Below are 27,886 nucleotides of genomic sequence, written 5' to 3'. Positions count from 1 at the left end.
ATTGAATGACAAAAGGCTAGTATTATGTTACATATTACATTATGTAACTATTAAAACTTGTTATTTCCCAGTTCTTTCGTGTCATTCCTGTTTAAGATGTGTTTAAGTATGATTCTTGTCTGGTTTTATTACAGGATTTTATTTTTGCCTGACAGACAGCTTTTGAAATGTGCTACCTTAAAGAGTAAGTAGCGGGGTTCTGAAAATACAGTGTTAGCAACTTCTAGTGTGGCTGTAACTGTTTTCATAATGTACCTGTAATTTGTATTTTCATTGTTAACATCCTGACAACTTTTTACACTTTGAAGTCTGTTTCAAATCTCTTTTCAAAATATTCGCTCCAGTGCACTGATAGTGTCAGGATTATTGCCCACATTGTCAAACAGGTAACAGCGATAACGATCCATGATGTGGTACGGAACAGAAAAGCTAGAGCACTATTTATATATTTAATTTTTTTAATTTTATTTTATTTTAATCGCTTGTCCTGCAGTTATTTAGATGACAGATCTCAAACCCTAGTGCACCAGAGCGGACATTTTGAAAAGAGCTTTGAAACAGACTTTAAAGTTAGAAGTGTAAAAAGTTGTCAGGATGTTAACGATGAAAATAAATATTACAGGTACGTTATTTAAACAGTTGTAACAACACGTGGGGACGTGTAACTCTATATTTTTTTGGAACCCCTCTGCTGTACTCTTTAAGAGGTGCGCCCTATCAAATGCACCTCCCGCAACTTTTAGGTACTGCTAGTGAAGTGTAGAGAAGTTCCTATTTCAAAATGAGACCCATATTTATGTAGCAGTCATTGTAACTGTGACCAGAAGGAGTTGTGTTTGAGGGTGATGTCACTGTCCATGCTGCTGACTTTGCTTCACTAGGGCTTGGCTTACAGTTCTATGCCAATTTGCAAAGCCAGCAGAAAACCTACCTTATTAAGGTGCACCACTCGGGGACTCTAATATTGTGTTTTTGTGCTTGTGTAGAACTTTACGAAGCATTGGATTCAGCTGAAAGGAAGCCCCCACACCTGTTTTTGTTATACTGATATTGTTTTGCTGGAATTACCCATGCACCTTTACCCAAGAAAATGTCTTTGTTAATGCCGGTACCTTTTTTGTTCTTAATGCTACTCACATGTCTGTTATTCGAGAAGTTTGGTGAATGTCTCCTGGGCACTTTTTTTTTTTTGCAAAGACAAGTAACCCAAAACGTATTTTTGTTATGATCAGTTATCTTGAACTTTGGAACAAACACTGCCCATTGCATTTTCTTCAGGTCTTTCTAAGAACAAGCTGCATACCTTTATTCGGGCACCAACTTTCTACCCAGCATTTTTCCCCTTTCTCTCAACTTGATCATGTTTCTTGTCGCTGAAACTCCTTCTGCATGCACGGCATTTGAAGTCCTTCTGGACATATCTGGTTTCATTTAAAACAGAGTCCATTGTTCCCAGTAATGATATGTGTCGCTTTTACAAAACAGTATGTCTGTTGTAATGCAAGAGCTTAGGGATTACAAGGAATTTATTAGGTGCATATATTAGGTGCTGAGATTATAGGAACACTATCAGGCTGAGCAGCAGAGAGCTATTCCCTGGAAAGGCACGCAACGGACCTGATTGAAGATGGTGCTACTCACTGCGAAAAGCGTGCAGTTCGGGGCGTTTTTTGTGTCTCTGGTCGGCTTCGCAACATCTTTTGTGACCACCTTTCTGCCCCTGTGGAAGACCCTCAACACAGATCTCAATGAAATGGAGAACTGGTATCAGGGGCTGTGGCATACCTGCGTGTTTCAGGATGAAGTGGGTCTTCAGTGCAAAGCCTATGACTCCTTCCTAGCTCTACCTTCGGACATCGTGGTCTCCCGGGTGTTGATGTTCATCTCCATCGGGATGGGACTCCTCAGCCTGATCGTGACCATGTTCGGACTGGACTGTGTCAAACTGGGAGAAGGCAAGGAGGAGGTGAAGAAGAAGCTGCTGGTTTTTGGAGGGGTGCTCTCGTTGGTTTCTGGGATTACAACCCTATTCCCTGTCTCCATGGTGGCATACGGGATAGTGTCCGAGTTCTGGGACGATAACCTGCCTGAGATTGTCCCGAGATGGGAGTTTGGAGAGGCCATGTTCTCAGGGTGGTTTGCTGGTTTATTTCTCTTGCTTGGTGGATCCTTTCTTTTTGTATCCGTGTGCATGATGAAGGACAGGCACCCGAGAATCTACTATTTAGACACTGGAAAGCAGAAAGAGCTGCAGTATTTAAAGACAGAGGTGTTATAGTCATGACGATTCCTGGTTAAAAAGATCACAGTAGGTTGCTAAACTCACAAAAATACAACAAGAATGTGAAAAAAGTATTGCAACTGCTTATAATTTGCAACTTTCAATTGGCCGCCTTTGTTGCACCCACTTTTTTATTTTAGGTAATTAAACTTGTTTGCAGATTTTTATGGAATTTATTTTGATTAAAATGTTATTCATGCAGAAGGCACAGTGCAATGTTTTCTTTTAAAATGTTAGATTTTATATATATACATATATATATATATATATATATATATATATATATATATATATATATATGTATATACTTTTTTATATATATACTGGTGTATATATATATATATATATATATATATATATATATATATATATATATATATAATTCCTGTAGAAAAACATCAGAATTTGCACTGTCCTTGCACTTTCGAAGTTGTGAATTTTTGATGTTTTTTCACAATGCCTTCTTCACATGCATAAAATCATTTGTGATTGTGTGTTGGAATGAATCGCCTGCATCATTTTGTGATTGTCAGTTTCCTCACATCTGAATTATTTTCCATAGAATAATTATATGCATCTCAAGTGAAGCTAAAAAAAAAAGTTAAGCAGACAACTTTCATTATTATAAATAAAACATTGCGCAGATCAGAAAATGCGTTGCACCTGTATGTTGCAAGCAGGGTTAAAAACAATTACCCCTTTTTTTAAGCATTAGGACCATGGTATGCCAATGCTTTATTAATTTAGCTCCCAGTATCTAATATTTAGATGTCTTTCAGCTGTAGTTTATAATCCTAATTCACTAACTGCTTTTTCTAAGTGATCAGATTACCTTTCCTAGAAATCTCTTCTGACTGGTAACGTGAAATCCTCCTAGCCCTATCCAGTTTCATTTAAAGACAGGTGCCTATTGTACTGTTTGTGTTATTACAATAAAGCACTAAGAAGCCATTTATTGCAAACTAGCATGTTAACCATTTAGGTACCACAGTATCTTTAGGCTGTCATAGACTTGGCATGGAAACCTTTTTTTTGTTAGTCGAGGGGAGTTAGTTGTTTTGCTTTGTAGCTTCACAGATGTTAGCTGAATTTTCATCTGTCTGATATTCACTGTAGTAATTAACATGAGTGGATATGAATTCTGCATGAGCAAATTATTCAGGTAGAGAAACGATTCCTCTAAGCGACATGCAGCTAAGTGGGGTGTGCTGTATATTATATACAATGTGTTTTTGTTTTTGTTTAAGACAGGATGTTTTTAATATAGCCTTCGTCGTGCTTAGTGATCTTGAACTAACCATTACATGTGCTCATTGCATTACATAGTTACAACAAGTGGCCTCCTTGCATTAAACTCACAATCACTGCTGCATCTTGTGAATGGTTAAATGCTGTCTTGTTAATGTCTTGTCAGAGTGAGAAGCTACTTTATTAAGTGGAATGGTAATACTGTAATAGGGTTTGTGGAGCCCCAGGGGCTTTCAAAATGGAGTCTTTTCTGGCCCTATTTTCTGGCAATAATTTCCAAGATTTCCAATGCTTTTAATTTCCTCTAATGGCTGTGGACCCTGGGGCCCTCTTAATCTCTTCTGATCTGCCAAACCAGGTGAAGGCAAGCCAAATTGTAACTCTTAATTACTTTTTTTTTTTTTTTTTGGACTGAAACTGTTATTGCCATTTTTACTGTTGCCTTTTTTTCGGGTTGGGCAGGCTGAACTGTGTGCCTAATGGCTAAACTCATCTCCAAATTCCAACACCCTACACAATATCAGCACAAGAGGTTTTCCTTTGGGGGAAATGTTTAGACTCGACCATGCTGGAATACTAGCTGCGTCGAGACTCGGGATTCTTGGAAACTAGCTATGTACCACTAGCTGACTCCAATTTATGCTTGTGTCTCTTCAGCTAGTGAACTGGCACACCACAAGACAAAGTCGTGTGTTCTTCCCATTGAAATTACCAATCTGTTTTGCAAAAACAAAACACAATATAGAATAAAGGGTTGAAGCTCCAAACATGCTATCACTACATTTTACATTCCAACATATTAAGAGCAGACATGTAGTAATGTGTTGGTTTCATTTTGTATGTTGTCTTGATCCTACTGCAGCCTTCATGCCCAGGTCATCGTTGGAACGGAGAACTTGTGATAAGTGGGATCTCACCTGGTTAAATAAAGGAACTGATTCATTGATGAATTTTGTTTTTCTTTGTGTGTATTGCTGGATATCATATATGTTTGATTGATGCCTGTGATTTATGCAAGAAAGCACTTGTATTAAAAAATAATCATATTCAAATGAGGTTCCGGTAGGAGTAACAGTTTATTGGGACTAAGTTGTGGTTAATTGACAATTCAGTTAATAGACTTCTGGATACTTCACTCTACTGTATTAGTTTAAATGAATGCCCTCTTTCAACTCCAGAGGGTGCAGTTAGCTGTCAATGGTCTGGTACACTTTCTTCAACCTCCTTCTGATTGAAATGTTCTCCTCTAACATAAAAAAAAGAAATTGATTACAATATTAATGTTTAAATTGTATCTAGGATTTAAATTGCTTTAAAAAATAACATTAAATCCACATATAGTAGCCTAATTAGTATTGCATGTTTGATGGTTCAAAATATTTCGATCTCTAAGTCTATAATGAAGAATAAAGTAATCGACCACCAAAGAGGAGAGAGAAATACTCAAAGTATTAGTATGTCTTTATTCAGCACTATGGAATATGTGATAGTTATGGATGATATCATCAAAGGTGATAAACAGACTTTCACAAATTGAGAATTAAAAAAAAAAAATTACCGCAGTATTTTTGCAGTTTTGCCCCATGCTTTTCCCATGGTTATACTCTGCATTTCCCACAGCGTACCCTGGTTTGCCATGTTTATTAATATGCTTCACCAGACCTCGCTATTCTTTACCATGCTTTCCTATGCTTTATCATGCTTTCACTATGCTTTATTACACTTTGCTATGCTTTTACTATGCTAAACTTGCATGAAGGTATATATACATGGGTAATCAATCTATAAACTTAAGGCATATATTCTCAAAATCGGTCAAAAGCGCTTACAAAACCAGAAATAAACTCCAGTTCTCTAAATTATATTTTATTAATCTCAGAAATTTCTATTAATTTTGTACTTAGTGTTTTTTCCTTTTAAAAAAATTAAAATAATGCATTTTTTGAGTAATTAGCTTTGAGAATCTAGCCTTACTAAGTGTATAATGTCTTTACTGATAATGTGTTTGAGAAACTAAGAAAGCTGCACTGTTTAGTTTTTCAGTAAAACTATGGCTGAGTTTGCAAAGTCTTACCTGACTGCACTTCTCACATCTCAGATTTCGATAGTGATGTCATGCCTTTCTTCTTTGTCTTGATCAGACTGGTTAGATGCAGCTGGGAGCTGTTATGCAATCTCCTGGGGTTCTTGGGTTCAGTGTGCGCTTTGCAATCTGCTGAAATGGATTTTTACAATGATATATACAGTATATCTCACTGACAAGTCTCCGGAAGGTCATAAATCATTTCAAATTTGGCGCTGGGTTTTCATTTAGATCATTGTTGTAATTGCAGTTCAGTTTTCAGAACAAATAACCAAAGTGAGTGAAGTCATTGCTGTTGTCTTCAGATGCCGTTCTCTAGCAGGCAAACCCCAGATCTTCATTTTAATGACCACTGGTCACAGGCAGGTGATTTGTGGTTACATCTCATAGGCATGTAAAGTATATACTACATTAGTGTTGTGCTTTGTACTGAAGCCCAAAGGTGAGGCGTTTTACACTGAAGCCTGTGCAACACTGATATGCTTCTCCACCTACAATGTGAGCACTGAGGAGTCTTTTCAGAAGCAGGTCTTGCTTGAAGAGTTAAACAGGTAGGAAATGAATGCTGATGATATAAAGCATTGCACTATGCTAGTGTGTTTGACCGGGAAAGGAAATGGGAGATCAATCCTGCTGGTGGAGAAGTCAAAGATAAGTAAGTGATCCTCCCTCTTCTGAGAGCACAGTTACAGCAGTTATCCCAACTTAGTGTTCATTTCTGCATACAAAAGCAAATCTCACGAAAACAAAGAAGTATGCTTTTTTTTTTTTTTTTTTTTTTAAATGGAGGCGGGCAAAGGATCAGGGAGAACAATGTAATGAACTCAAGGAATGTGGACCCTGGTTTAAGAATGCAGATCTGCCAAACTACCAGCAGAGCACAGGAATTGCAAATTGAGGACTTCTTTTTTAGAATGGCTGTATTATGTGATTTCAAATTCCAGATTTGAGTCCCTGCTTTCCATTGCTTTTAACATGCTTTTGTACCGAGCTTCACTTTACTACTGTGATCCAGGAGGGGTGTTAGTAGTGTTAGGCTGTGGGGTGCAAAAACCTCACAGTACAATTCTGAATCTCTCAAGCATTTGGAAATGTATTACAGTGTATAACACGCTCTCCTCCATTGCCATCTATTTAATACGTTTGTAAAGTATTGATAAATTAAACCTTTTTAATTTATCGATACTTACACCCCATCCCAAAATTCTAGCAAAGCTGCTGCCTTGAGGGCCATGGAGTCGTGCAGTATACTGCCTCTTTGCAAGGGAAACTAATGTCGCCCTATCAGTGTTCAAACTTCCCATAGAATAACCAGATGCATGATGCCTCATTCAGTTTGTTTAAGTGTGTGCTGCTCTCATCTCGCAGATTTAATTGACATGACAGTGTGACCCCAGCGCTCACAGCCAGACCTTTTTTCCAGCCCGTTTCATCCCAGCAAGGCCAGAGGAAGCATGCTTTCCTTCTGTTTCTTCTACTCATGCAGGCTTTCAGTGACTGAAAGGCTGCTCTTGTGCACCAGCAGTTTCGATTAACGAGAAATTGAAGCTCATCGTCCTTGATTAGCTTTTTTTTCTAAATTAGGAGTTACTGTAGCCAGAAGGAGTCTGCAGATCACTTTGCACACAAAGGTTGTTTTTTTGTTTTTTAATGAGAAAAAGAAAGATGGCGGCTGCATGCCCCACCACCTTCCTTGGTTGTGCTTGCTTAGAAGGACAGTCGTTTAATCTGTTTTCTTAAGGACATGTGTTGTTCTACAAGTCTACAGTACAAGGGCAGGATCAGATTGTTGCAGATGCACATTAACTGTACCATTGTAAAACCCAATTGTAAAAGTAGTAAATGCTTGGTGTTCTGTTCTGTGTATTACTTTTCCCATACAGAAGAGCTGTAGTCAATACCATTAGGAAACCATTATAATACCAGCATTTGACACTGAAGAAATCCTATTAGAACTTGTAGATCACAGCATTACCAGCAATGGCAACACAATGGATAGCACACTGATAAGGTGCAATAGTACACTGATAAACTATCATGGATCTGCAATAGATTGCCAATATGTATTGGTTTATACTATTGCAGTATCATTGGTATGTCTAAATACAGAAATGATACTGTAGCAGGGTCTCCAAAGGTGCTTGCTCGTGGAGAGCAGGGTGTCACACAATCAGGAGTTCGCTGGGTTGAATTCTGAGTTTGCTTAAACAGCAGAGTAGGCTTGTTCCCAGCATTTCCATGGAAAATGGCATGCTTGCACTATCATACCTTAATCTTTGCCCTTACCCTGACTGACCCTGATTGTAAAATGTCAACCATTTACTTGATAACACTCCACTTCTTCAGATTGATCATTATAAGCTCTATGCATTGCAAAATAATTAAGTTCGGAAGATAAAGAAGGTTTAATGTTCAACTGGAAAAGATAAGAGGTGAGAGTTTGCACAGCTCTTTTGAGCAGATACCATTGCACAAGGGCTAGCAGATCATGCACGGTATTTAACAAAATAGACAACGCATGACAAAGGGGGGTGGGGGGATACTGAGTAAAGGAACACCATTTATCTAAGATATTCATTAGACATGCACTTCCAGTATGATCAATACAAACCAGTTCTCCCACTTCAGAGGGTTATTCCACATTCCTTTTGTCATCCCATATTCAGACTCACATAACCAGCTTCACAAAAACAATCCAAGTGATTTTAACCAGCCCCTGAACTCTAAAAAGCTGAACCTGCAAGTGCCGCTATATTAACTATATCTACATGATGTAATCTATCATGGATTTCTTAAAACTGTATCATGGGAAAAGATAAAGAACCAGAGTGTCTCAACTTTTCCTATTTATGTGTAAGTAGGCCATGACTAGATATTTGGTTTTGCTTATGTTCTGTAGGATGCAATGCAGCACCAGCTATATTTAATGAAATAATTCTGTGATGTAATTACATTACGGGTTTATAGGAAATCACCACCTGCATTAGTAAGCTTTGCAATGCCACACACACACACACACAAGAAAAGCCTGTGCAAGCCTATTTCTGACTTCTAGGGCACATGGTAGAGTTTAAGAGGCTCACCTCATGAAATGTAAAAAAATAATATTATTGTGTGTTTCAAAGAGCAATGTCCGGGAGAACAAACGTTCTCTCCTGTGTTGTAAACAAGCGTGGAGATATTTATATCATGCTTCTTAATTCCCTCCAAATCTGCTATTTAAGCTTCTCATTATAGAATATCCTGCAAGAATGTTTCAGGAGAAACAGTTTATTTTCAATTTGGAAATCATTAGGGGGGAAAACAAAATCCAGCCTTTTCAGAACTCCACAAACACAGTTTATCCTTCAACTCTTGCTTCTTGAAGACATGGAAGACATGTATCATTAGATACATTTTATGAGATATGTATTTAGCTGACTCTGGATTTTTTTTGGTTAAATCTAGGAAAAAATATGCGATTTACGTTAAATCTGAGAAAAAGAACACCAGCTTTTTTTTTTTTTTACACGTGGCGCCCCATGGAAGCCGCCATTTCAGTTCTGTTCACTGCAGTTTCACTGACACTAGCCACTCACATAATTTCTCCGGTCCTAGAGTGATCTCCGACAGCTCATTTGAAAGGTAAGAACTTGCACTAATTAGCTGTCAATTATTTATTTATTGAGTTGTCAATGATTTCCTATAATGGAGCAGTTGAGTAGTCTGCTTGTCCACAGCTCTACCACACCTTGCACCTACCCTGCAGCAGTATCTCCTCACTGGTCAACACCAGAGGGCTTTAATCCCATTGTTCAGTTTTACATATGAACATAGTTTAGGGCTGCACTGAGATTGCATAAGTTCAGCAAAACCAAAATAGCCTCATGGTGATAAGATCAATCTGTATCTGTATGTAAATTCCAGCTCGTTTTCATTTATAAACGGTTTTCTGCTGCGGTGCTTACAGGAACAGCTGTTGGCTTATGCCATGTATCTTTACATTTTAAATGTGTTGTGTGCAATGTGTAATGTGCTGCTACTCATGTGATCTCTAGGACACCTGTGTAATTTAAAAGCTATGCATGCATAATTAGCTGCTTTTGCATCGGTACTATTGGGGAAACCCTCTTATTTTTTAAAAAAGTAGCCATTAACGCTAATATACCTTTTAATAGGGGCAGCTATATTATTTTTGCACTATATTCCATATTTTCATATAGGATCCTAAAGATAATGTGGAGTAGACCATGAAAATAATCAATTTTTGTTACCCCTGATCAACAGAATAATAAGATCCAGACTTCATTAGATTTCAGTAGTGTTTATTTGGTTTGTACTTTTCTTCTGTGAATCCTTATCCAGTATGCAGAAGGAACTGTTGTGACCCACATTCCATTGTTACTGCGATCCCTTGCGTTCACCTCCCAAGATCTGTGCTGTTTGGCAATCACTAGGCAGGTTCTGCTGCATTTTCACTCTGCAGCCCTCGACGATGTAAACCCCTTTAAGTGGCTCTACAATAAAGATTAGCTCCTGACCTGTGCTTTCTGTCTTCCACTGCAGAGCACTCCAGAGGAGTGCAATAAAACTCTTTACACTAGAGCAGGCACTCAGGCAGGCAGGCAGGCAGGCAGGCAGGCAGGGACATAGGCAATGTAACCACTGAATGTGTCTTTAAGGTGCTTAACTGACGAGTCAGCCTTTTGGTAGAGCTGGGTCTGACAGGAACTGAAAGGGGTGTTTTGTGAATTCTTGCTGTGTTTGCATCCTGAGCGACTTCATCAATACTGCATGTAGCTTAGAGCTGGCAAGGTTTCCTGCTGCAATCCTTGGGACTGAGCAGCCTGTGTGTGTGCGTGTGTGTGTGCGTGTGTGTGTGTGTGTGAGTGAGTGTGTGATCTACTGCTGCAACAAAGAAGGGGGGACACCTTGCAAATAATTCCCAGGGAGGGCAGCATGTGTGCATCTCCACCAGGACAAAACAAGCGCTGGAGAGATTAAGTGGATCCTGAAGCACCTTCTCTGTATTCGCCTAGGTAAGCAGTTTCTTCTTTCTGTTCTACAGAGCATTCTCTCAATGAGCTGTTGAAATGATTCCTGAGTGGGGCTCTCTAGTCATGCCAGGTGAAGTGCAAAGGGCATGCTATTCAGCTGGTCAGATAGAATGACATGTATAGGGCTTTTATACTATAGCTTTCATACTGTATCACAGTTGCTTAGCTGTTTTTTTTTCTGCAAAATACATTGAGTTGGGTATTGAGTTCTGTCTAGGGACCATATCTCCTGTCAGTAATGTATCATTACAGACTTTAATGAATTAAAGTTATCGTATTTCAGTTCTTCATATTATATTTATTTTTGACTATCACAGCAGCTACCAAGAGCTCTATACAGTTTAGAAGTCTGGTAGGAGGTCATGTTACTGATGCTGTAAAACGTTTTTATAGTAAAAGCTTGGGGCAGTAACAAGGCTGCACCTATTGAATAGGTAATTTAATGTAACCTACTTGTACAGTCAGACAGTTGTTTGTCTTGAGTAGAACTGGCTGGTCTGTTTAGGTCACTGAGTCACAATCTTGGTTGCAATTGATAACATTCACACCAAGTTCTGCAGGGGGCTTTTTGTGACACAGATTTCAGTGTTTGGATACCAGACACAATGCCTTTGATACATTTAGATCTTGAATGGGGATGTCATTCATGTGAACTGCTTTATATAACATCTTGGGACGATTTCCAGGAGTTTAGTTTCACATAGTTAAGAATCCAGTGCTGGCAATATGATGTAGGGATATTAAGTATATTAATTAAGCAGAAGAAGGATTGAGATTTTATCATACTTTTCTTCATCGTTTTTCTCAATAGTTCTAGCATAGCAGCATGCTGGACTGAGTACCAAAAGTCAGGTAGGAAATAAACTTTTGAAGCTTTCTGAATGTATTTATGCTTGCTTATACTGGAGGTTAAGACTTCAAATTGGGCAAGGGTAGGTAGAGTTAATAAGTTACAATGGCAATGCAATGTGATAATGATATATACTTGTATGAACTATTAGTGTTACCATATGAAATATAAACTATTGCAGAAGTTGTTCCAAATCCATTGTGTTGCCATCTGCTAATGGTTCTGCTAAGGTTTCTTTGGGAAATGCTAACAGTAATCCTAAGGTATTTTTCAGACTTGTCTGTAAGGCTGTCATCTGGTAACTTTATCTAGGAGTCAGCTTGTTCTTTATTACTCCTACCTGGATGCGATCCAAGCTTAAATGAGGTTGGAGGTTGACTAACTGTTGAAATGACACCAAGTGAGATGACACAAGTTCATCCATTAGTGTTGGGATTATCTGGGGCTTTCTAAAACATTTTAACGTGGCGAGATTGTGCAGGCCACAGTGCAGTATTCTACCATTTTTACCAAAGCGCTGTAGCTTTGTTCTGGGAGAAAGTTCCTAGGTGGAATTTATGAAGGCATGTATTCAAGATTTTACATTTGATGCTAAGGAATGTCTTGTCCCTCTTCATGAGGGCTTGGGTATGGAAGACTAGTGAACACACTACGGCTGAAACCTGTATATCCTGCATCTACAGAAGCAGAAGTCTTTCTTGTTTCAACTTTACAAATGCCTTGCATCCTCTCTCTGGGCTACCCCTCCCCTGGAAAACCTAACCACTTATTTTCTTTTTGTTCTGCTGTCTGTGTGGTGAAGTACTGTAGTGTGGTAGAATTATCAACAAGTTTACAAAGGGTATGCTGGAAAAAAAAAAGACCAAACACTTTTTAAATTTCTAATGAAATAATCTCACTCTTCAACCTACCTGGGATGCTGAGTTTATTAATAACTGTAGTTTTACTATTTTGAACAGCATAACAAGGCATTCTAAATGCATGTGTTTTTCCAAGCTGTTTAATAGGAACAGGTTACTGACTGAAACTGTGTCTCAGCAAAGATTACTGAAATAGCATGGGCTCCGGACCATAGTTCCAAGCTGAGATTTGCGTCATACGTTGCTGTGTACCAAATCTGCTTAACCTACTTTAGAATAACAGCTATTCCAGCTAGCTAGAGCTCCAATAAGGCTGTTTATGTGGTCTCTTGTTAATTAAAAATGACCTCTACTGAACAAGCACAGGCTCAATACAGTTTTGCCCATGAAATGATACTAAAAATAAGGATTCATTTGGAGCAATATCAGAATTTTAATTTTTTTTTTTTCAAACCTTCATTTGAAGGATAGAAAACCATTTAGTTGACTTTTGTATCCTTCATTTGAAGGATACAAAACCATTTAGGTGACTTAAGATCACTTGACCATTCCTTGGCCTGTTAAATACTGTCAGCATTGTGTTACAGATTGGTTAATGCGTGTGTTCTGAATGTTGAGTACTTGCTAGAGGTTTCTTTTAGTTAAGTACATTGAGTACTATGGTCGAAGTTACAATTTGGACCAATTTACTTCTCTCTCATTTCAGTTCTTAATCTTGTATCATAAGCTACCGTGTGACACCTTTTATTTGATCAACGCAGCTTTTAAACCTTCTCAGGTTTCTTCGACAGGAGCTGCCAGATTTAATCAATTGTGCAGGATACTTCTGGCAACTCTACAGGACACTGAATCAGTGCTTTTTGAAAAACCGGGACATTGTAGATTTGCTGTGTCACTGTGTGCAGACAGATTCCTGTCTCCAGTAAGGGTCACTACAACAAGTAAAACACATTCAACTTTTAAAGTTTTAAAGACAGTATGCAACAATTTAGCAAAACATGTTTTATTTACTTTTAGTTCATCTGTCTGATAAAATAGTTACTTTGGGAATCTTGTTTGGCGTGAGCTTGTGTGACATTCTGCAGTAGGTGCAGTGGGGTGTCAGGTATTACGCGGAGGGGTTTGGTTATATTAGGTTTCATCACACTTGTGTCAACACACTTTGTCATTTCAACACCTCCAACCTCATATAAGCTTGGCTGGCTTCAAGGTAGGAGGGTTCAGATCTTTGCTGTCAAAATATGAAGGTTTTTTGGTTCACCCTTCGGCAACCTACATAAGCTTTTCTTTCTTTCTTTCTTTCTTTCTTTCTTTCTTTCTTTCTTTCTTTCTAGAGGACCTTAAGCTTGCTGCCAGTGGTTAATATTGTTTGATTGGTTTTGAAAAACAATCATTTGGTTGGAGCCTGAGCACATGAGTGAGAAAGGAACAAGAGGGACCCATGACTCGAACCCCCTGGTAGTAACAAAAGCTATTAAACAAAACTGTTTTATTAGTTATGCATTTTTTATGAATGCATTTCCTTATTTTCTTAGGTCAATCCATAAACTTCTGCAGATACTATTCTTACCAGATATCTTTGTTTTTGTCTAATTGCAGGTAGAGCTGATGACCACGATGACAATCCCCGAACTACAGTTTTCAAGAAGAACCTGCAAGCATTGTGACTTTCCCTAACACCTGCTGCCCCACAATGAGTCTTTAGGGTCCTTGAGTCAATTGGCAGTTTCCTTGAATTACCCTTTGCCCATCATGGGAGGATGTTTCTCCAAACCCAAACCAGGTGACTAGTTCAAATCCTGAAATCCCTTGTTCCTTTGAAGTACAGGGCTGACATAAAGTCGCTTAGTGTTTATACACGTCACCACATGGCTTATCCAGCCGATGTACAGTGCTGGATTTTGGGACTTGCACAGAAGCCACAAGGAAACACAGTTGCTGTTGAAGCTCATATCATGTGGCAAATGAACTATTACATCACCCACTGTCAAACACGCAGCTTTATAGCTGCTCACAGTTATAAGCTATGTGATTTACACAAATGAGCTTTAACAGCACCCTATATGGGCAATGCTGTTCATTGCATCAATGTGTTTCCCATGGCTCCAGCACTCCCTGTCTGCTAGAGAAACCACAACATGTGTGGAGGCTGTGTGGTCAAGTGGTTAAAGAAAAGGGGCTTGTAACCAGGAGGTCCCCGGTTCAAATCCCAACTCAGCCACTGACTCACTGTGTGACCCTGAGCAGGTCACTTAACCTCCTTGTGCGCTGTCTTTTGGGTGAGATGTTGTTGTAAGTGACTCTGTAGCTGATGCATAGTTCACACACCCTAGTCTCTGTAAGTCACCTTGAATAAAGGCGTCTGCTAAATAAACAAATACTATTCCACAAGTCAAACAAGCCACGTATTTGCTGCTGTGTTTTTTAGGGTAGCCGCTCTCTCATGAGGAATTTTAATTCTCTGAGTTGTACAATTCCAATAGGATTATACAGAAATATGAGTTTAGTTTAACAGCGCACAATGCATTACCTTTGTGTTGCCACACACTGCTGGCTAATAACAGTGTATGGTACTAAACAACAGTAATCTGTGTCAGAGCAATGAGAAGGGGAATGACCATGCAGCCCTGCTGATAACCTGACTCAATGTGGGAGTGTGGGCCTTTTACAGCGTTTCATTTTGAAAAGCAAATAGTTGCAAATTACATTTTTAGCGTTTCTTTTTTTTTTGTTTGTTTTTGGATTTTCATGGCTACCAGTAGCTACTAAAGTATTTTTGCAGCCCTTTTAAATGTTGATGCTACATAATATAATTAAAGTAATTAGGCTGTCACGTGACCCAATAATATGGAGATGTAGAGAGGCTTGTGAGATTCCGGTTCACCGGATCTCTAAACCCTGTGAAATAATCAATCTGGAAGCGAGGAAAGAACATACTGTGTTAAGAACAACATGCCTCTGCTCTGTGTTGCTGTCTCTTTGTACTACGTGTTGTATCACATTTCTCCTCTTTATTCATGTCCTGGGTAATTGTGAGAAGCTTCATTCCCAAACTACTCGTATTGTTACTGGAAATCTCTAGTTTCCCTTCCAAGCGTCATGGCCTGAATAAAATTGTCTAAATGAAAAAAAACAAAAAAACATGGCTGAAAGAGATTTTTATGCTTCACTTCGACTTGTTTTTTTTTTAAAAGAAAATACATTTCAGGATGAATTACTAAAAAAAAAAAAAAAAAAAATCCATCTGATTAATTTTATTGAAGATGCTGCTTCTAGTCTTATCCACGGCTACACGTCAGACTGTTTTTTGTATTTTCATAATTAAGTTTGGAATTTAAAAGTATAAAGGGCCCACAGATGTAGTCTTAAATCATTAAGATCAAAAAACACTGAACTCATAAACTCTCTGAAGGATTATTCTAAAGGTTTCCAAAGCTAGGAATTATTATTTAAAAGCTTTAGTTTTGTTATAAGTAGGGTTTATTATTTCACACCACACAAGCGTTATTAAAAGATGCTTGCCAGCCCTTTGAAATACTTTCATTAGCATGACTAAAATGTTTACCGTAAGAGCACAGGAATAACTCATTCATTCCCACTGTGTCCTGGCAGAGAAGGGCATAACATATCATTTTCTGGAATCAAAGCCTATTCTTAGCCCTGAACCTTATCCATCTGAGTTAAACATTTCCAAAGGTACTAGTAATAGTTTCATTTTGAAAAAACTTAATTCAATTTATAGCAACAGTAAGCACCGATACTGATTTTGCGCTGCTCAAATCTGCTCAGGGGTGATGGCGCAGTGTAAGTTTTGTGGATGTTGACACTTGTATGGTATATCAGTGCAAGGTTCCACCTTCACATGTACTGTCTTAATGAAGACAAGCTCCTGGACCTACTAACTGGAGCGGTTCTTATTCAATTGAAGTAACGCTACAGGGCCAGCTATCTATCAGTGTCTCCATATCTTTAGCCCATGGGCTATATAGATCGCTTTGCAGCCAGTATAGAAAGAGCCTATAGAAAGTGCTCCAGAGCAACGGTGTCTAAGTTAAAAGGAAAAAGACAAAGCTGTTGCTTTTGAATGTACCATGTAACGGTTTCCATTGATTCCAATTAATTAAAGGATTGCGCAGCAGGTAGGACTTCCAGGCAGCTTAAGATTTGTTTGGTGGTCAGCACATTCCCCAAGCGAGTAGATAAAGCTGGCTCTGAATAATGACTTGTAATAGATCAAAGAAATTAATTACGAAACCCCTGTGTTTTAAACAAGATTACTGTGTCTCTTTAGAGTTCACAAAAAAAAAATCTATAGCTGTGCTTAAGATAGCATCCACTGACCACATTATATGTAATGCACCGTCCTTTAAAGTCCTAATTGATTAAATGTGATTTTAATGTAGTTTCTGATTACAAGGTTAGCAAATAAGGTGATTTGACACTGTGGTGTTATACTACAGTAGCTGGATTACAAATGTTGCTTGTAATAATTCAGACCATAACATGCTTAAAGAAAGGTAATAGATTCAATAACAAATGTCTTCAATGTTGAAATTAATTTGAATTCATATACTTGCACTGGATGATGTGGACTCCAGCTGTCCCCAGCTGTGTTTAATAGTTATGGATGGAAGACAATAATATGCAACGAGTTAACTCACTAAACCTGTGGTCCAACTTTCCTGTGGTCTTTCGCAGTTGAGGTGAAAATTGAAGTAGTGGTTCCTGAGAAAGAAAAGGAACGAGGCAAAATGTCACCCAATGGCATGGCGAGTCCCGTAGCGAACTGCAAGCCGAACGGGACCACGAAACACCTGTGCGATGAGTCCCTCGCCCTGAGCACCTATCAGAACCCCAGGGACTTCGTGGAGGCGGCTGTATGCCACGTGAGGGATCTGGAGAACGGACAGTAAGGGCAAAGTTTTAATACCTAAAAAGACAGCGCTGAACATACAACATATGTCAGTTTTAATTGGTTTTATCTGACAATTTTTAAAAGTCGCTACAAAATGTATTCCTGCGGTTAGTCCTCAGTGGGGGTCTTGTCATTATGGACTTCTAGTCCTGGTGTTGCCTATTTCAGTTCTAGCAGGGACCAGTTTGTAAGCTTTATGTCTGCCTTGATTAAACAGGTCTGGGTCTGAAGCCTTTCCCACTAAGTCTAAGGGGGCCCATCATTAAGCTATTTAGTTAGTGTCTAGTTTGTACAATAAACCAAGTCTTGGCATTTCAGATTGTCCTGAGGTGTTAGTTTAGGCATGTAGTTAAATAAAATAAAATAAAAAGCTTCATCTTAGCCGTAGCCCACCATTAAACGCCTCAAGGAAATAAATAATGGTAGCTGCCCGTCTGATTCCCAGGCTCAAATGAATCGTGTCATTTTCTTTGTGTTTTTATTCACTTCAAGGATGCGGGAGGTGGAGGTGGGTGGAGGAAAGGCTCTCTTGATAAAGGAACATGGAGAGTATAGCGCCATCAGTCACAAGTGCCCCCACTATGGAGCACCACTAGTGAAAGGTGAGTGGAATTGAATGCTGTTGCACTGAATGGGTAATGTAGATATTTCAAAACTGAATTGATCTGTCAGATGCTAATCACTAATATACTATAACAAACTGCAAAGAAATTGAATTCACATACATGATTTCAAGAGAGCTTGTGCTGCAATACATTATGTGTCGCTGGACTGATCTACTATCTGGTACACAGAATGGCCTCTAGTTCCAGACATCTAATAACATTTCTCATCACTACAAAATGTGGGCATTACAGGGTTATGTATATATACCCTTCTGAAAAATGATTATACAATCCTACAAGATTCCTAAAATAATGCATAGTAATATACTGCAGTTTATCATTTGTATGATACTGTTCATATTAAGATTTTACATTTCCTATAATATAGCAAGATTAGGATTCCTAGGTTTGCAGTAGGAATGATGCGGTCTGGGTTTCTGTAAGAGACAATGTTACCTCTGTTCTCAGGCGTGCTGTCAGGGGGGCGGGTTCGATGCCCCTGGCACGGGGCCTGCTTCAGCATTGCCACCGGAGATATAGAAGACTTTCCTGGTCTGGACAGTTTGGAAAAGTTTCAGGTGATGCTTGCTTTGCCACTGTCATAAACAATAGAAGTGAATTCACCGGTTCTTTCTCCTGTTGCCCACAAATACCATTCTGAAGTTTTGATGTTTGGGCTTATAGTTGATGTTAATTGGGTGATGAGAGAGTGTACTCACAATCTGGACTATATTAATAGGTGTGTATTTGCTTCCTTTTAGGTTAGAGTAGAAAAAGACAAGGTGATCATCCGGGCAAACAAACAGGTAAAGTATACAGATTATACAATTGCAACGGTTTGATTGATGTACTTCTGTGATAGCAATCTGCTTAGGTCTAGATCTAGGGCAAACTCACAACCCCCTTGCACTCCAGTCTTATATTCCATGTCTAATTCCAGGACCGTGCTGCCTACCACAGCTATACCTGGGGAGTAGGACTTGACCTCCAGGCTTCATTACACCTCTGCTGTATAAGCTGATGGTTAACTGCTGAAACCTTGCTCTTGTGTTAGCATTAGCGCAGGACAATTCATGCGTGAGGGACCATTTTTGTTTGTGTCATCTGAGAGTAATGTCACTAATCAGCCCTCTCCAATGTTCTAGGCCCTGCAGACACAAAAGAGGACGAGGATGATGTCGAAATGCACAGGGCTGAGCAACTACAGCGCTGGAGTCACCAGCGTGCTTATCATTGGTGCAGGTGAATCATTACCGCTGTCTCTCTGGGGTCACAAACTATGTTAGAAAGCACATTCCTTAGAGGTCTGAATTAGGTGCCATTATGGTTTTATTGCATACGCAGAATGAGGATTTTTATCTCTGTCTGATTTGCAGACTAGGTTTAAATCTATTTGCACAGCATGCGTCACAGCTGTCTCATTCTTAATTAACTAAGTCCCAGTCAAATCTGTCATAGCATGAAATTCTGTGGTGAGCAGCTTTATTCATACCCAAAAGAAACTTCAATCCAATGACAAACTAGGTATTTTCCCTTGGAAAAGGGAAAATATCTTCTACCCAGAAACTAATGGTTTGATTCAATATCTGTGGTGCAAAATTTGTTTAAATAGAATATAATAAACTCCTAATGTACCTACATGTCTTTATAGTTTCAAACCCCGTTCTCGCTGTTTTATTTGAATGATTTCATTGTCATTCACATGCTTTGCTGAGCTGTCATCATATTCCCTCGCTAGGTCCTGCTGGGCTGGTCTGTGCAGAGACTCTAAGACAGGAAGGTTTTGGCGACAGGATTGTAATGTGCACTGTGGACAAACACCAGCCGTACGACAGGCCTAAACTGAGTAAGGTTTGTACATGAACCCCGAAACAATGACCCAGACCTCTGGCACTGACAGGAAATGGACTCCCACTCTACCAGGTCATTCAATTGAGAACACTGTTGTTCTGGCAGGCTGCTCGTCCCTGATACACACAGTAATGCAGTATTTCCCTTTTTTCAGTCACTGGAGTCTACAGCAGAACAGATAACACTGCGCTCGAAAGAATTCTTCCAAAAGTACGATATAGAGCTTCTGAAAGAGAAAGAGGTGAGTGCCCTTAAGACTCACCCTGGTTTTGTCACAATTCATTTTGCATGCATTCCCTTGCATGCACTTTGCTTTAAAAGAAGCATGTAATAGATGCATGTGTATTTTTACCACGTCTTACTATATTGTGATTTACCGTTCACAATGGCTTTTCAGTGCTTTAGAACACTTTAAAACACACAAACATATTTGTTTTAGGTAGTGACTGTGGACATAAAGACAAAGACAGCAATCTTTAGAGATGGATTGAAGATGGTCTACAAAAATCTTCTTATTGCCACTGGAAGCAGGTCAGTTTTATTTTTTAATGTAAGTACCTAGTTAAACAGACACACAGACTTGATGGAAATCACAAAATTGTCATTTCGAAGAGCCAAAACATCTACACATATTTCTTTTCAGCACTGCTAGTACTTCCATAGTAAAAGTAAAAGCCACTTTACCATGATTAACAGAAGGCCGAGGAAGTTAAGATTGACGTCAACCTGGCAGAACACTTTCATATATTCTGGACCGCTTACAACATGTTTGATTTTGCAGTCCAAAGCTACTAAATTGCAAAGGAACAGACGTGGAAAATGTGTTTTACCTGAGAACACCAGAAGACGCCAACTGCATAGCCAAACTCGCCAACAACAAGAATGCGATTGTAGTGGGGGCGTCTTATGTAGGTGAGAATCACTATCACCTTATGGGTATTATAGGGATGTTTTGCTTATTACATTTCTTGGGTATCGTTTTCACTACCCATGTTGACATGCTCCATCGTCGTTCTTGTGCACATGGTGATTGAATTGGTTTTAAAAGGGTGGGATTTCAAACAGCCCCTCACTGTTACTGTTTGTTTCCCAGGCATGGAGGTCGCTGCCTACCTGGCTGAAAAGGCCCACTCTGTGTCAGTCGTGAGCCAGGAGGACATTCCCTTCCGCAAAGCCTTGGGAGAGAAAGTTGGAAGGGCCATCATGAAGGTAACTTTCACCTTCGTCACTCGCTCCTCAGGCAAGCACCTGTGAGCAGATGCTTCATATGTGGAGGTCCCCAGGGTTATCCCAAGTACAACTTTCTGAAGAACTAGTATTGAGATTACATTGCTTGCGTCAGATTAATATCAGGTTATATAATTTGCCCATTACTGACGTCGACCGTGCAAAATGCCCTTCCGTTAAAGGTTAGAAAAGCAGTCTATTTTTGTAGAACTTCTTATATTTCTTTATTGTATTTATAGCTGTTCTCTGTTGCCCCCTAGTGTTTTACCAGGCCAACCCATGTGCTGAAGTGATTTTTCTTTAAGTCATAGTGGATTGGTATACTTCACTTTGGCATAAAGGTATCCAAAGATATTATTGCTGCCTTGTGACACACAACAGTATTGGATTCTTTCTGGGGTTGAGATATAATGTTGCATTGTCTTTAGGTGCAGAGTTCAGAGAATAGCTGATACAATCTCAAAGTTCATTAACCATAAATAGAATTGTCTTGAAATGCATGCATGTCATGTATGACTAGCTTTAAGGCTCTATTACCTGCTTACCTACAATCCACGGCTTGTCATCTGAATTACCGCTGAGTCATATTCAGTTACAATGGCAGCCATTCTCTAAACAGCTAGGAATCTGTGTTCATTTAGTGGTCCCCGTGTCATAGTGTCAACAGAGTGGGTGATGATGGGACTCTGCATTGGGCAATTGTTTCAATCCAGCCAGGGAGCGGACAGGTGGAGCCAGTCCTGGTGCACTAAGCCCAGCTCGGAAGGGTTTTGGTCTCTATTACAAAAAACACCATTCCAGTACAAAGCAAGTCCACTAGACCTCTCCCGTGCGTGGGGTGATTCTGAGTCTGTACTGGCTGTTACGTGTGCCTGTTATAGTGCACAGCATACATGGGGGTTGGGAGATCCAAAGAGCCTGTTTGCAATCCTTGAACTTGGCAGTGACATAATCAATAAGTCTAATGCATCCTGTTTCCACTTACCAGACCGTGACAGCCTAGGTCCTCTCCATTTTCTAGCTCTAGTCTGGACCAGCGTTGGATAATTGGATACAAAAAAAAAACTAAACTGAAAATAGACTAAAGAGGGATGGAGATTTGTTCTTGTTGAAAAACAAAACCGGATTGTGAAATTATCCGTGGCTAGGGAAATCAAAAGTTGCTGACAAACTTGGCGTTTTTTCCCCCCTCTAGATGTTTGACAACAACAGAATTAAGTTCTACATGCTGAATGAAGTATCGGAGTTTCGAGGCCAACAAGGAAAGGTACTGATTTGAGGAACGATGGAAACAGCTGGCGCATGGTTTTCACTACCACTCTTTTTAATTGCACAGATATCAAGACAGGGAAGCCCTTTGTGTGTTTGTGCTCCACTCCGATAATGGGATTAAAAAGATAAGCATCTCGCTGGAGTTTGGCCAGAGCACTGGGGTCAGCAGTCTCCATTCTTTTTATTAACAAGACCCACAGGATCATTACCGTTTACAAAGCAGGCTGGACTTGGTGCTATGCATTCCACAAAAGCAATGGGTTTGTTGGTGACCACTAGTAATAGTTGGGAATAGGCATCAGATTACAAGCAATGAATGCATCTTCTATGACCAGTGTCTTGCTAGATGTAAGCGTATTTCTGGATGGGTTATTGCAATTACATTCACAAAAGCTTTGAACCAGGTTGATTAAAATGAGTTTAACGTTTCTATAACTCTACTGTACCGTTGATTGAGATATTAATAAAGGCATTGCTCTGTGTTCATTAGCACATCATTGCATTTTAATAAACGTGTGCTTGTTTCTTGTTTCCCATCCTTACAGCTTAAAGAAGTGGTGTTGAACAGTGGAAAGGTTCTCAGGGCTGATGTCTGCATTATTGGCACAGGTAAGGGAACCTTAACAAGCGTGGGTGTGAGGAGACATGCAATTCAAATTACAGGTACACGGGGTTACATTGTTGTTGCCTTTATTACGTGACATCATTCATTTACTGCATTTGAGTATAGCTGAAAGCCTACAGTTTATTTAATGTATTTGTATTCTTCCAGGTTTACTAACCCATTTTTCAATTGTCGTAGGAGTAAGCCCGGCGACTTCCTTCTTAAAACACAGCGGCATTAACATGGATTCCAAAGGCTTCATCCCTGTGAGCAAGGTAAGGCTGTGCTTTCAGTTCAGAGACCCAGCACTGTGGAAGGCTAAGTAAGGGGTCAACTTCTGGAAACTATCACGAAAGGAGCAGCTCCCTACGAGTCTCATATATTGGTTCATACTACATATTCTCCTTAATACAACAGCATAGTGCTATGCTCAAGAGGTAACTTCTTTCCCATGTAACAGATAGTGCTATGTGAGGTTCTATACTTCTCGATCCAGACTGCATTTAGGAAGAATGCTGACCCTATGGGTGAGTCGAGGTAATGAAACAGAAGCAGCATTATCAGCTACCCATGCAAACGCAGAGGCAGTGGGGACTCTGAGGTAGCTGGTCGAGGTCCAGTCTCCCCAGCTAACACTTAGTTACAGAAACATTGGATATGTACAGTCGCATGCCTGCACGCCACCCCTGTTTTGCCTAAAAGCCCACGCTACAGTAGATGTATTAATTACCTGTAATCTGATTCCTAGACAATGCAGACCAATGTTCCTGGAGTGTTTGCTGCAGGAGACGTGGTCACTTTCCCTCTGGCCCTGCGCAGCAATAAGAAAGTGAATGTGCCTCATTGGCAGATGGCACACATGCACGGTGAGATCCTCTTACATGTGATACTCTTGTGGATCAGTTTGTACTTGATGCATTTCAGAGCTATCTACAATGACATTATTATTATTATTATTATTATTATTATTATTATTATTATTATTTATTTATTTTTATTTTTTTTAAGGTCGGATAGCTGCTCTTAATATGCTTGGCCAGGCAACTGAAATAAATACTGTTCCTTATTTCTGGACTGCGATGTTTGGGAAAAGTATTCGATATGCAGGTATACCTTTCATTTCACATGATCGCACTCTGTGTACGTATTTACTGCACCTCAGTGCCAGACTGCAGTAAATCATGATATAATTTTATAATACCGGTACAGCTTTTCCTTTGGATAAATACATTACTGGGAATTGCTGTATTATTCAGTATATCCATGATTCAGCATTAACCTTCATAGGATTCTTGAACGGTAATGTTGAAATTTCATAACACTAAATAACTATGAAGGAGACCACAGGACAGATTTATTAAGGTCTTTGTGCCGGAGTGAAATTTTCACCGTTTGTGTGACAGGGTAATAAAAACAGCTTGGAAAACAGGATTATTGCACAGGAAAAAAAAGCTTTTACTGCCATCTAGCTGAAAAACAGCAAAATGATACTAATGAAATATGGGAGAATGTGGGAGAGCAGTTCTCTACATTGGTGATAAACTGCCAGACAAGCTGGAGTGATCATTTATCTTATTGATTATCAATGACCTAATTATTATTTCCATGTATTCTCGCAGGTCACGGAGAAGGATTTGATTCTGTAATCATCCAAGGAGATTTAGACGAACTGAAGTTTGTAGCCTTCTACACAAAGTAAGTACATCTCTAGTGAGCAGTCATGTGTGCTAGTTCTTTGTATGCTATGCTCCTACGTGTGATTTAGAGTGTTTCTGCTACTCCCTTGATCACTGTGAAGTTTAAGTGTTATCTGGAAGTAGCAAAAGCAGTTCTTACGCTGATAAAGAGTTTGCATTTTAAAATGTAAGCATAGCAGTCACTGTGCATCAAGGGAAGATCAGCTTCAGACTCAGCAGAGAGCAAATCCTTCATGGTGGGACAGTCGTGCATGCCTTGGTAGATGTGTTGCAGGGCTGTAGCGCTTCATTACCCCTAGCAATTCCTGTTTTAATGAAAGCATTGCAAACACATTTGGTAGCTTTTTAGACATCACCTTGAGCAGAAACTGCATGCAGCATGAGATTAGAATGTGCCTCCCCTCAGTGGAGTCTCTGAAGTACTTCCCGTTAGCTGATGTATGGGTAAGGTGACCATATGGCTCCGTGTTCAGCGGGACAGTTCAGGCTTTTCAACTCACAACCCAATGCATTCTGGTACGTTTTACCTGTCTCAGGTAACATTCTTCCCTTTAAGAGGAGCAGGACTACGCTCACCAGAATGCATTGGGTTGTGAGTTGAAAAGCCTGAACTGTCCCGCTGAACACTGAGCCATATGGTCACCTTACGTATGGGTATCTGATTTTGATTATGGAGAAAGCGTCCTATCAACATGAGCACATTTTAAAAGTGCTTGTATGTTACTGCACGTGATTTAATATAGCGTGCTGAGCTGTGGGAACTTTTTCTGTCCTCTTGTTGATGTGGTAGGAGCGAGGAGGTGATTGCTGTTGCAAGTATGAACTACGACCCCATTGTGTCCAAGGTCGCGGAGGTTTTTGGATCTGGGAGGACGATTAGGAAGAGGGATGTTGAGTAAGTCGCCTTAAAAGAAGTTATGTTTACTGGAGCACAAACAAATAAATGCATTAGATATTAAATACTGTGTATTTTCCTTGAAGTTACTTGCGCTCAAGTAACAGAACAAGCAAGACACGCAATAATAACAGCTATTGAAAGAGGACAGGGCTTTTATTTATTAATTTAGGCAAACTCAATGGTCACGTGTGTTAACACCTGTGTGGTGCCATTGGTCTATTGCTGTTCTTTTTGTCTTACATTATTAATAAATTAAGTTTTTTCTCTAAATTCTTCTTGTTTTGTTTCCTGCTTTGCATTGGCAAAAAAGGATGTTTGTACGACATGGCAAGTATGTAAAACATATACCAGTTTTTTTTTTCATCATCATAATAAATACGATATACTCTGATAAAGTAGATTTTGACTGTAGAAATTATGCAATGCTGTAATAAGAATAATTATTTTCTTATTTTGCTGTTTTTTTTTAATTCATTTTTTCTATAGTGACTCCTATACAGTTTAGTTCCATATTTTCAACTTCATATTAATGTTTCACTGGGGGGGGGGGGGGGGGGAGCAAGATTAATTCTTATTACAATTGAAAATGTTACTCGCTTCTGTTTCGATGACGCAAGCATGTGGAATTTGAATTTATTTTAAAGTGTCAGTCGTGAATCTTGGGCTGTGTTTCTATAGAACTGGGGACATGTCGTGGTTAATCGGAAAAGGCACGCAGCAGCTGTGAACCTCGAAGCACCCCGACATACGTGAAGACCTTCGAGAAGAGGAGGCAGCTCTCAGTCTACAAGGAAACTCCTCTGTAAGACGACACCCACTGTATGAGTTCAGTGATACTGTGGCACTCTTAATCCAGGACATGTGTCTTGATGTGAGCTTCAATCCCTCTTCCTAAACCCTGGGGCACTTCTGCCCTTCACCAGAAAAAAAAGGTTGCTTTTTTCACTTGAGAGGTCTGTCTGCAGCTAAATGTGCTGTACATACTGTATGAAGTGGTGTAAATTAACCAAAACTGGGCAGCTGCATGTGATTTAGCGGATCAGGGTTGTATTTGCACTGTTGAGTCTAAAAACAATAGTGGGTGCAATCACAGTGCTTGTGCATGCTGAATCTGTATGTTGTCTATAGGGGTCTTTTTATATATCATATTGTACATATGTTTTATCTGCGCCGTCCTCACATTTAATTGTAAAAGTAATGAAGAATACAATATTGCCTGATAACCTGCAGTTGCAGCCAAGAATTAATGGAGACAGGTGCTACAGGATAGCTTAGTTACTGTAACTAAATCAAAATGTTGAGCTATTCTTTACTGTGTTATGTTTTTCCTTGTATGTTCTTATTTGAGGCACTTCAATTATAATTTCCCTTGGCCAAATTAACTGTACATTATATTCGTAACATTACAGTCATGGAAATCACTGTAATTCAGATCTGAACCACTGGAAAATGACTGTTGAAAAATGCTGCAAACGCATATGAACTTTTTTCATTATTATTATGTCAGAGCATGGATACTTGGGTGAAAAACCATTACATTGCCTGTTGTTCGGTTATAAGTGCAAAGATATTGCACCCTTTGAATGAACACTAATAATGTTTGGAATCGACTCCAGCTGTAGACTTGCTAGTAGCAGGTTTGCCCTGGGCAGTTTCATTAACCATGATACTATTATTGCTGGGGTAAAAAAAAAAAAAAAAAAAAAAAAATTGGTAGGTTTGATTTCTCGAGGAAACTCTTTGTTACTAACTCAGGGAGCAGAAGGTTGAAGAGCCAAGTTATCATTGCAAAAATAAACGTGTTGGTTTTATTTTCCTACCAAAACATATTTTTCTTATTTACATGTATACGTACACTTTGAAGTAAGAATATGAAGAAAAACACACACACACATTAAAGAATATCATAGCATATATATGGCTGCTTATTAACCTTTGGCCAGTAAAACTGGGTGCTATATGAATATGTGCGGACAGTCGAGACAGGACGTAATATCGAACATAAGCTGTTTACTAGAAACTAAATCTTTGCAGAGCTTTACAGTAACATACATGTCTAACCTCCTACTGCTGCAAGGGGAAAGCAGTCACAGCTGCTTTTGGGTATAACCTCCTACTGCTGCAAGGGGAAAGCAGTCACAGCTGCCTTTGGGTATAACCTCCTACTGCTGCAAGGGGAAAGCAGTCACAGCTGCCTTTGGGTATAACCTCCTACTGCTGCAAGGGGAAAGCAGTCACAGCTGCCTTTGGGTATAACCTCCTACTGCTGCAAGGGGGAAGCAGTCACAGCTGCCTTTGGGTATAACCTCCTACTGCTGCAAGGGGAAAGCAGTCACAGCTGCCACGGGGTATAACCTCCTACTGCTGCAAGGGGAAAGCAGTCACAGCTGCCTTTGGGTATAACCTTCTACTGCTGCAAGGGGAAAGCAGTCACAGCTGCCTTTGGGTTAATAGAAAAC

The 27,886-nt window shown here is 39.5% G+C and overlaps 2 protein-coding genes across 7 annotated transcripts; both read left to right on the top strand.

Annotated features, from left to right (window-relative positions):
• Positions 1–651: 651 nt before the first annotated feature.
• Positions 652–2,524, top strand: LOC117427627 (putative claudin-24). Its single transcript, XM_034045789.3, has one exon. The coding sequence runs from the start codon at positions 1,628–1,630 to the stop codon at positions 2,276–2,278; it is 651 nt and encodes a 216-aa protein (XP_033901680.1). The 5' UTR covers positions 652–1,627; the 3' UTR covers positions 2,279–2,524.
• Positions 2,525–10,125: 7,601 nt separating this feature from the next.
• On the top strand, positions 10,126–27,327 carry LOC117426434 (apoptosis-inducing factor 3-like). 6 transcript variants are annotated; one of them, XM_034043984.3, is made up of 23 exons: positions 10,126–10,630; positions 11,460–11,500; positions 13,693–13,816; positions 13,958–14,141; positions 17,057–17,267; positions 17,766–17,875; positions 18,347–18,456; positions 18,640–18,684; positions 19,024–19,120; positions 19,617–19,729; positions 19,884–19,970; positions 20,169–20,260; positions 20,511–20,641; positions 20,823–20,938; positions 22,152–22,223; positions 22,774–22,837; positions 23,031–23,107; positions 23,581–23,698; positions 23,841–23,939; positions 24,452–24,527; positions 25,320–25,424; positions 25,738–25,758; positions 26,106–27,327. In XM_034043984.3, the coding sequence occupies exons 4-23, from the start codon at positions 14,111–14,113 to the stop codon at positions 26,152–26,154; spliced, it is 1,824 nt and encodes a 607-aa protein (XP_033899875.2). In that variant the 5' UTR covers positions 10,126–10,630; positions 11,460–11,500; positions 13,693–13,816; positions 13,958–14,110; the 3' UTR covers positions 26,155–27,327. The 6 variants fall into 6 exon arrangements, with proteins under 6 accessions (XP_033899875.2, XP_033899877.2, XP_033899876.2 ...); XM_034925112.2 differs by lacking the exon at positions 10,126–10,630 and adding an exon at positions 10,703–10,718; XM_034043986.3 differs by lacking the exon at positions 11,460–11,500.
• Positions 27,328–27,886: the final 559 nt, after the last annotated feature.

The sequence above is a fragment of the Acipenser ruthenus genome, chromosome 11, assembly GCF_902713425.1.
Source record: "Acipenser ruthenus chromosome 11, fAciRut3.2 maternal haplotype, whole genome shotgun sequence".
NCBI lineage: Eukaryota > Metazoa > Chordata > Actinopteri > Acipenseriformes > Acipenseridae > Acipenser > Acipenser ruthenus.
This window is presented reverse-complemented; position numbering and strand designations above follow the sequence as displayed.

Excerpts from the sequence above, each read along its gene's own strand:
- LOC117427627 (XM_034045789.3), top strand. The coding sequence starts at position 1,628 with ATGGTGCTACTCACTGCGAAAAGCGTGCAGTTCGGGGCGTTTTTTGTG.
- LOC117426434 (XM_034043987.3), top strand. The coding sequence starts at position 14,111 with ATGGGAGGATGTTTCTCCAAACCCAAACCAG. Across the intron at positions 19,730-19,883 it reads ACAGGCCTAAACTGAGTAAG|TCACTGGAGTCTACAGCAGA; the intron begins GTTTGTACATGA and ends CCCTTTTTTCAG. Across the intron at positions 25,425-25,737 it reads ATTAGGAAGAGGGATGTTGA|GATGTTTGTACGACATGGCA; the intron begins GTAAGTCGCCTT and ends TTGGCAAAAAAG.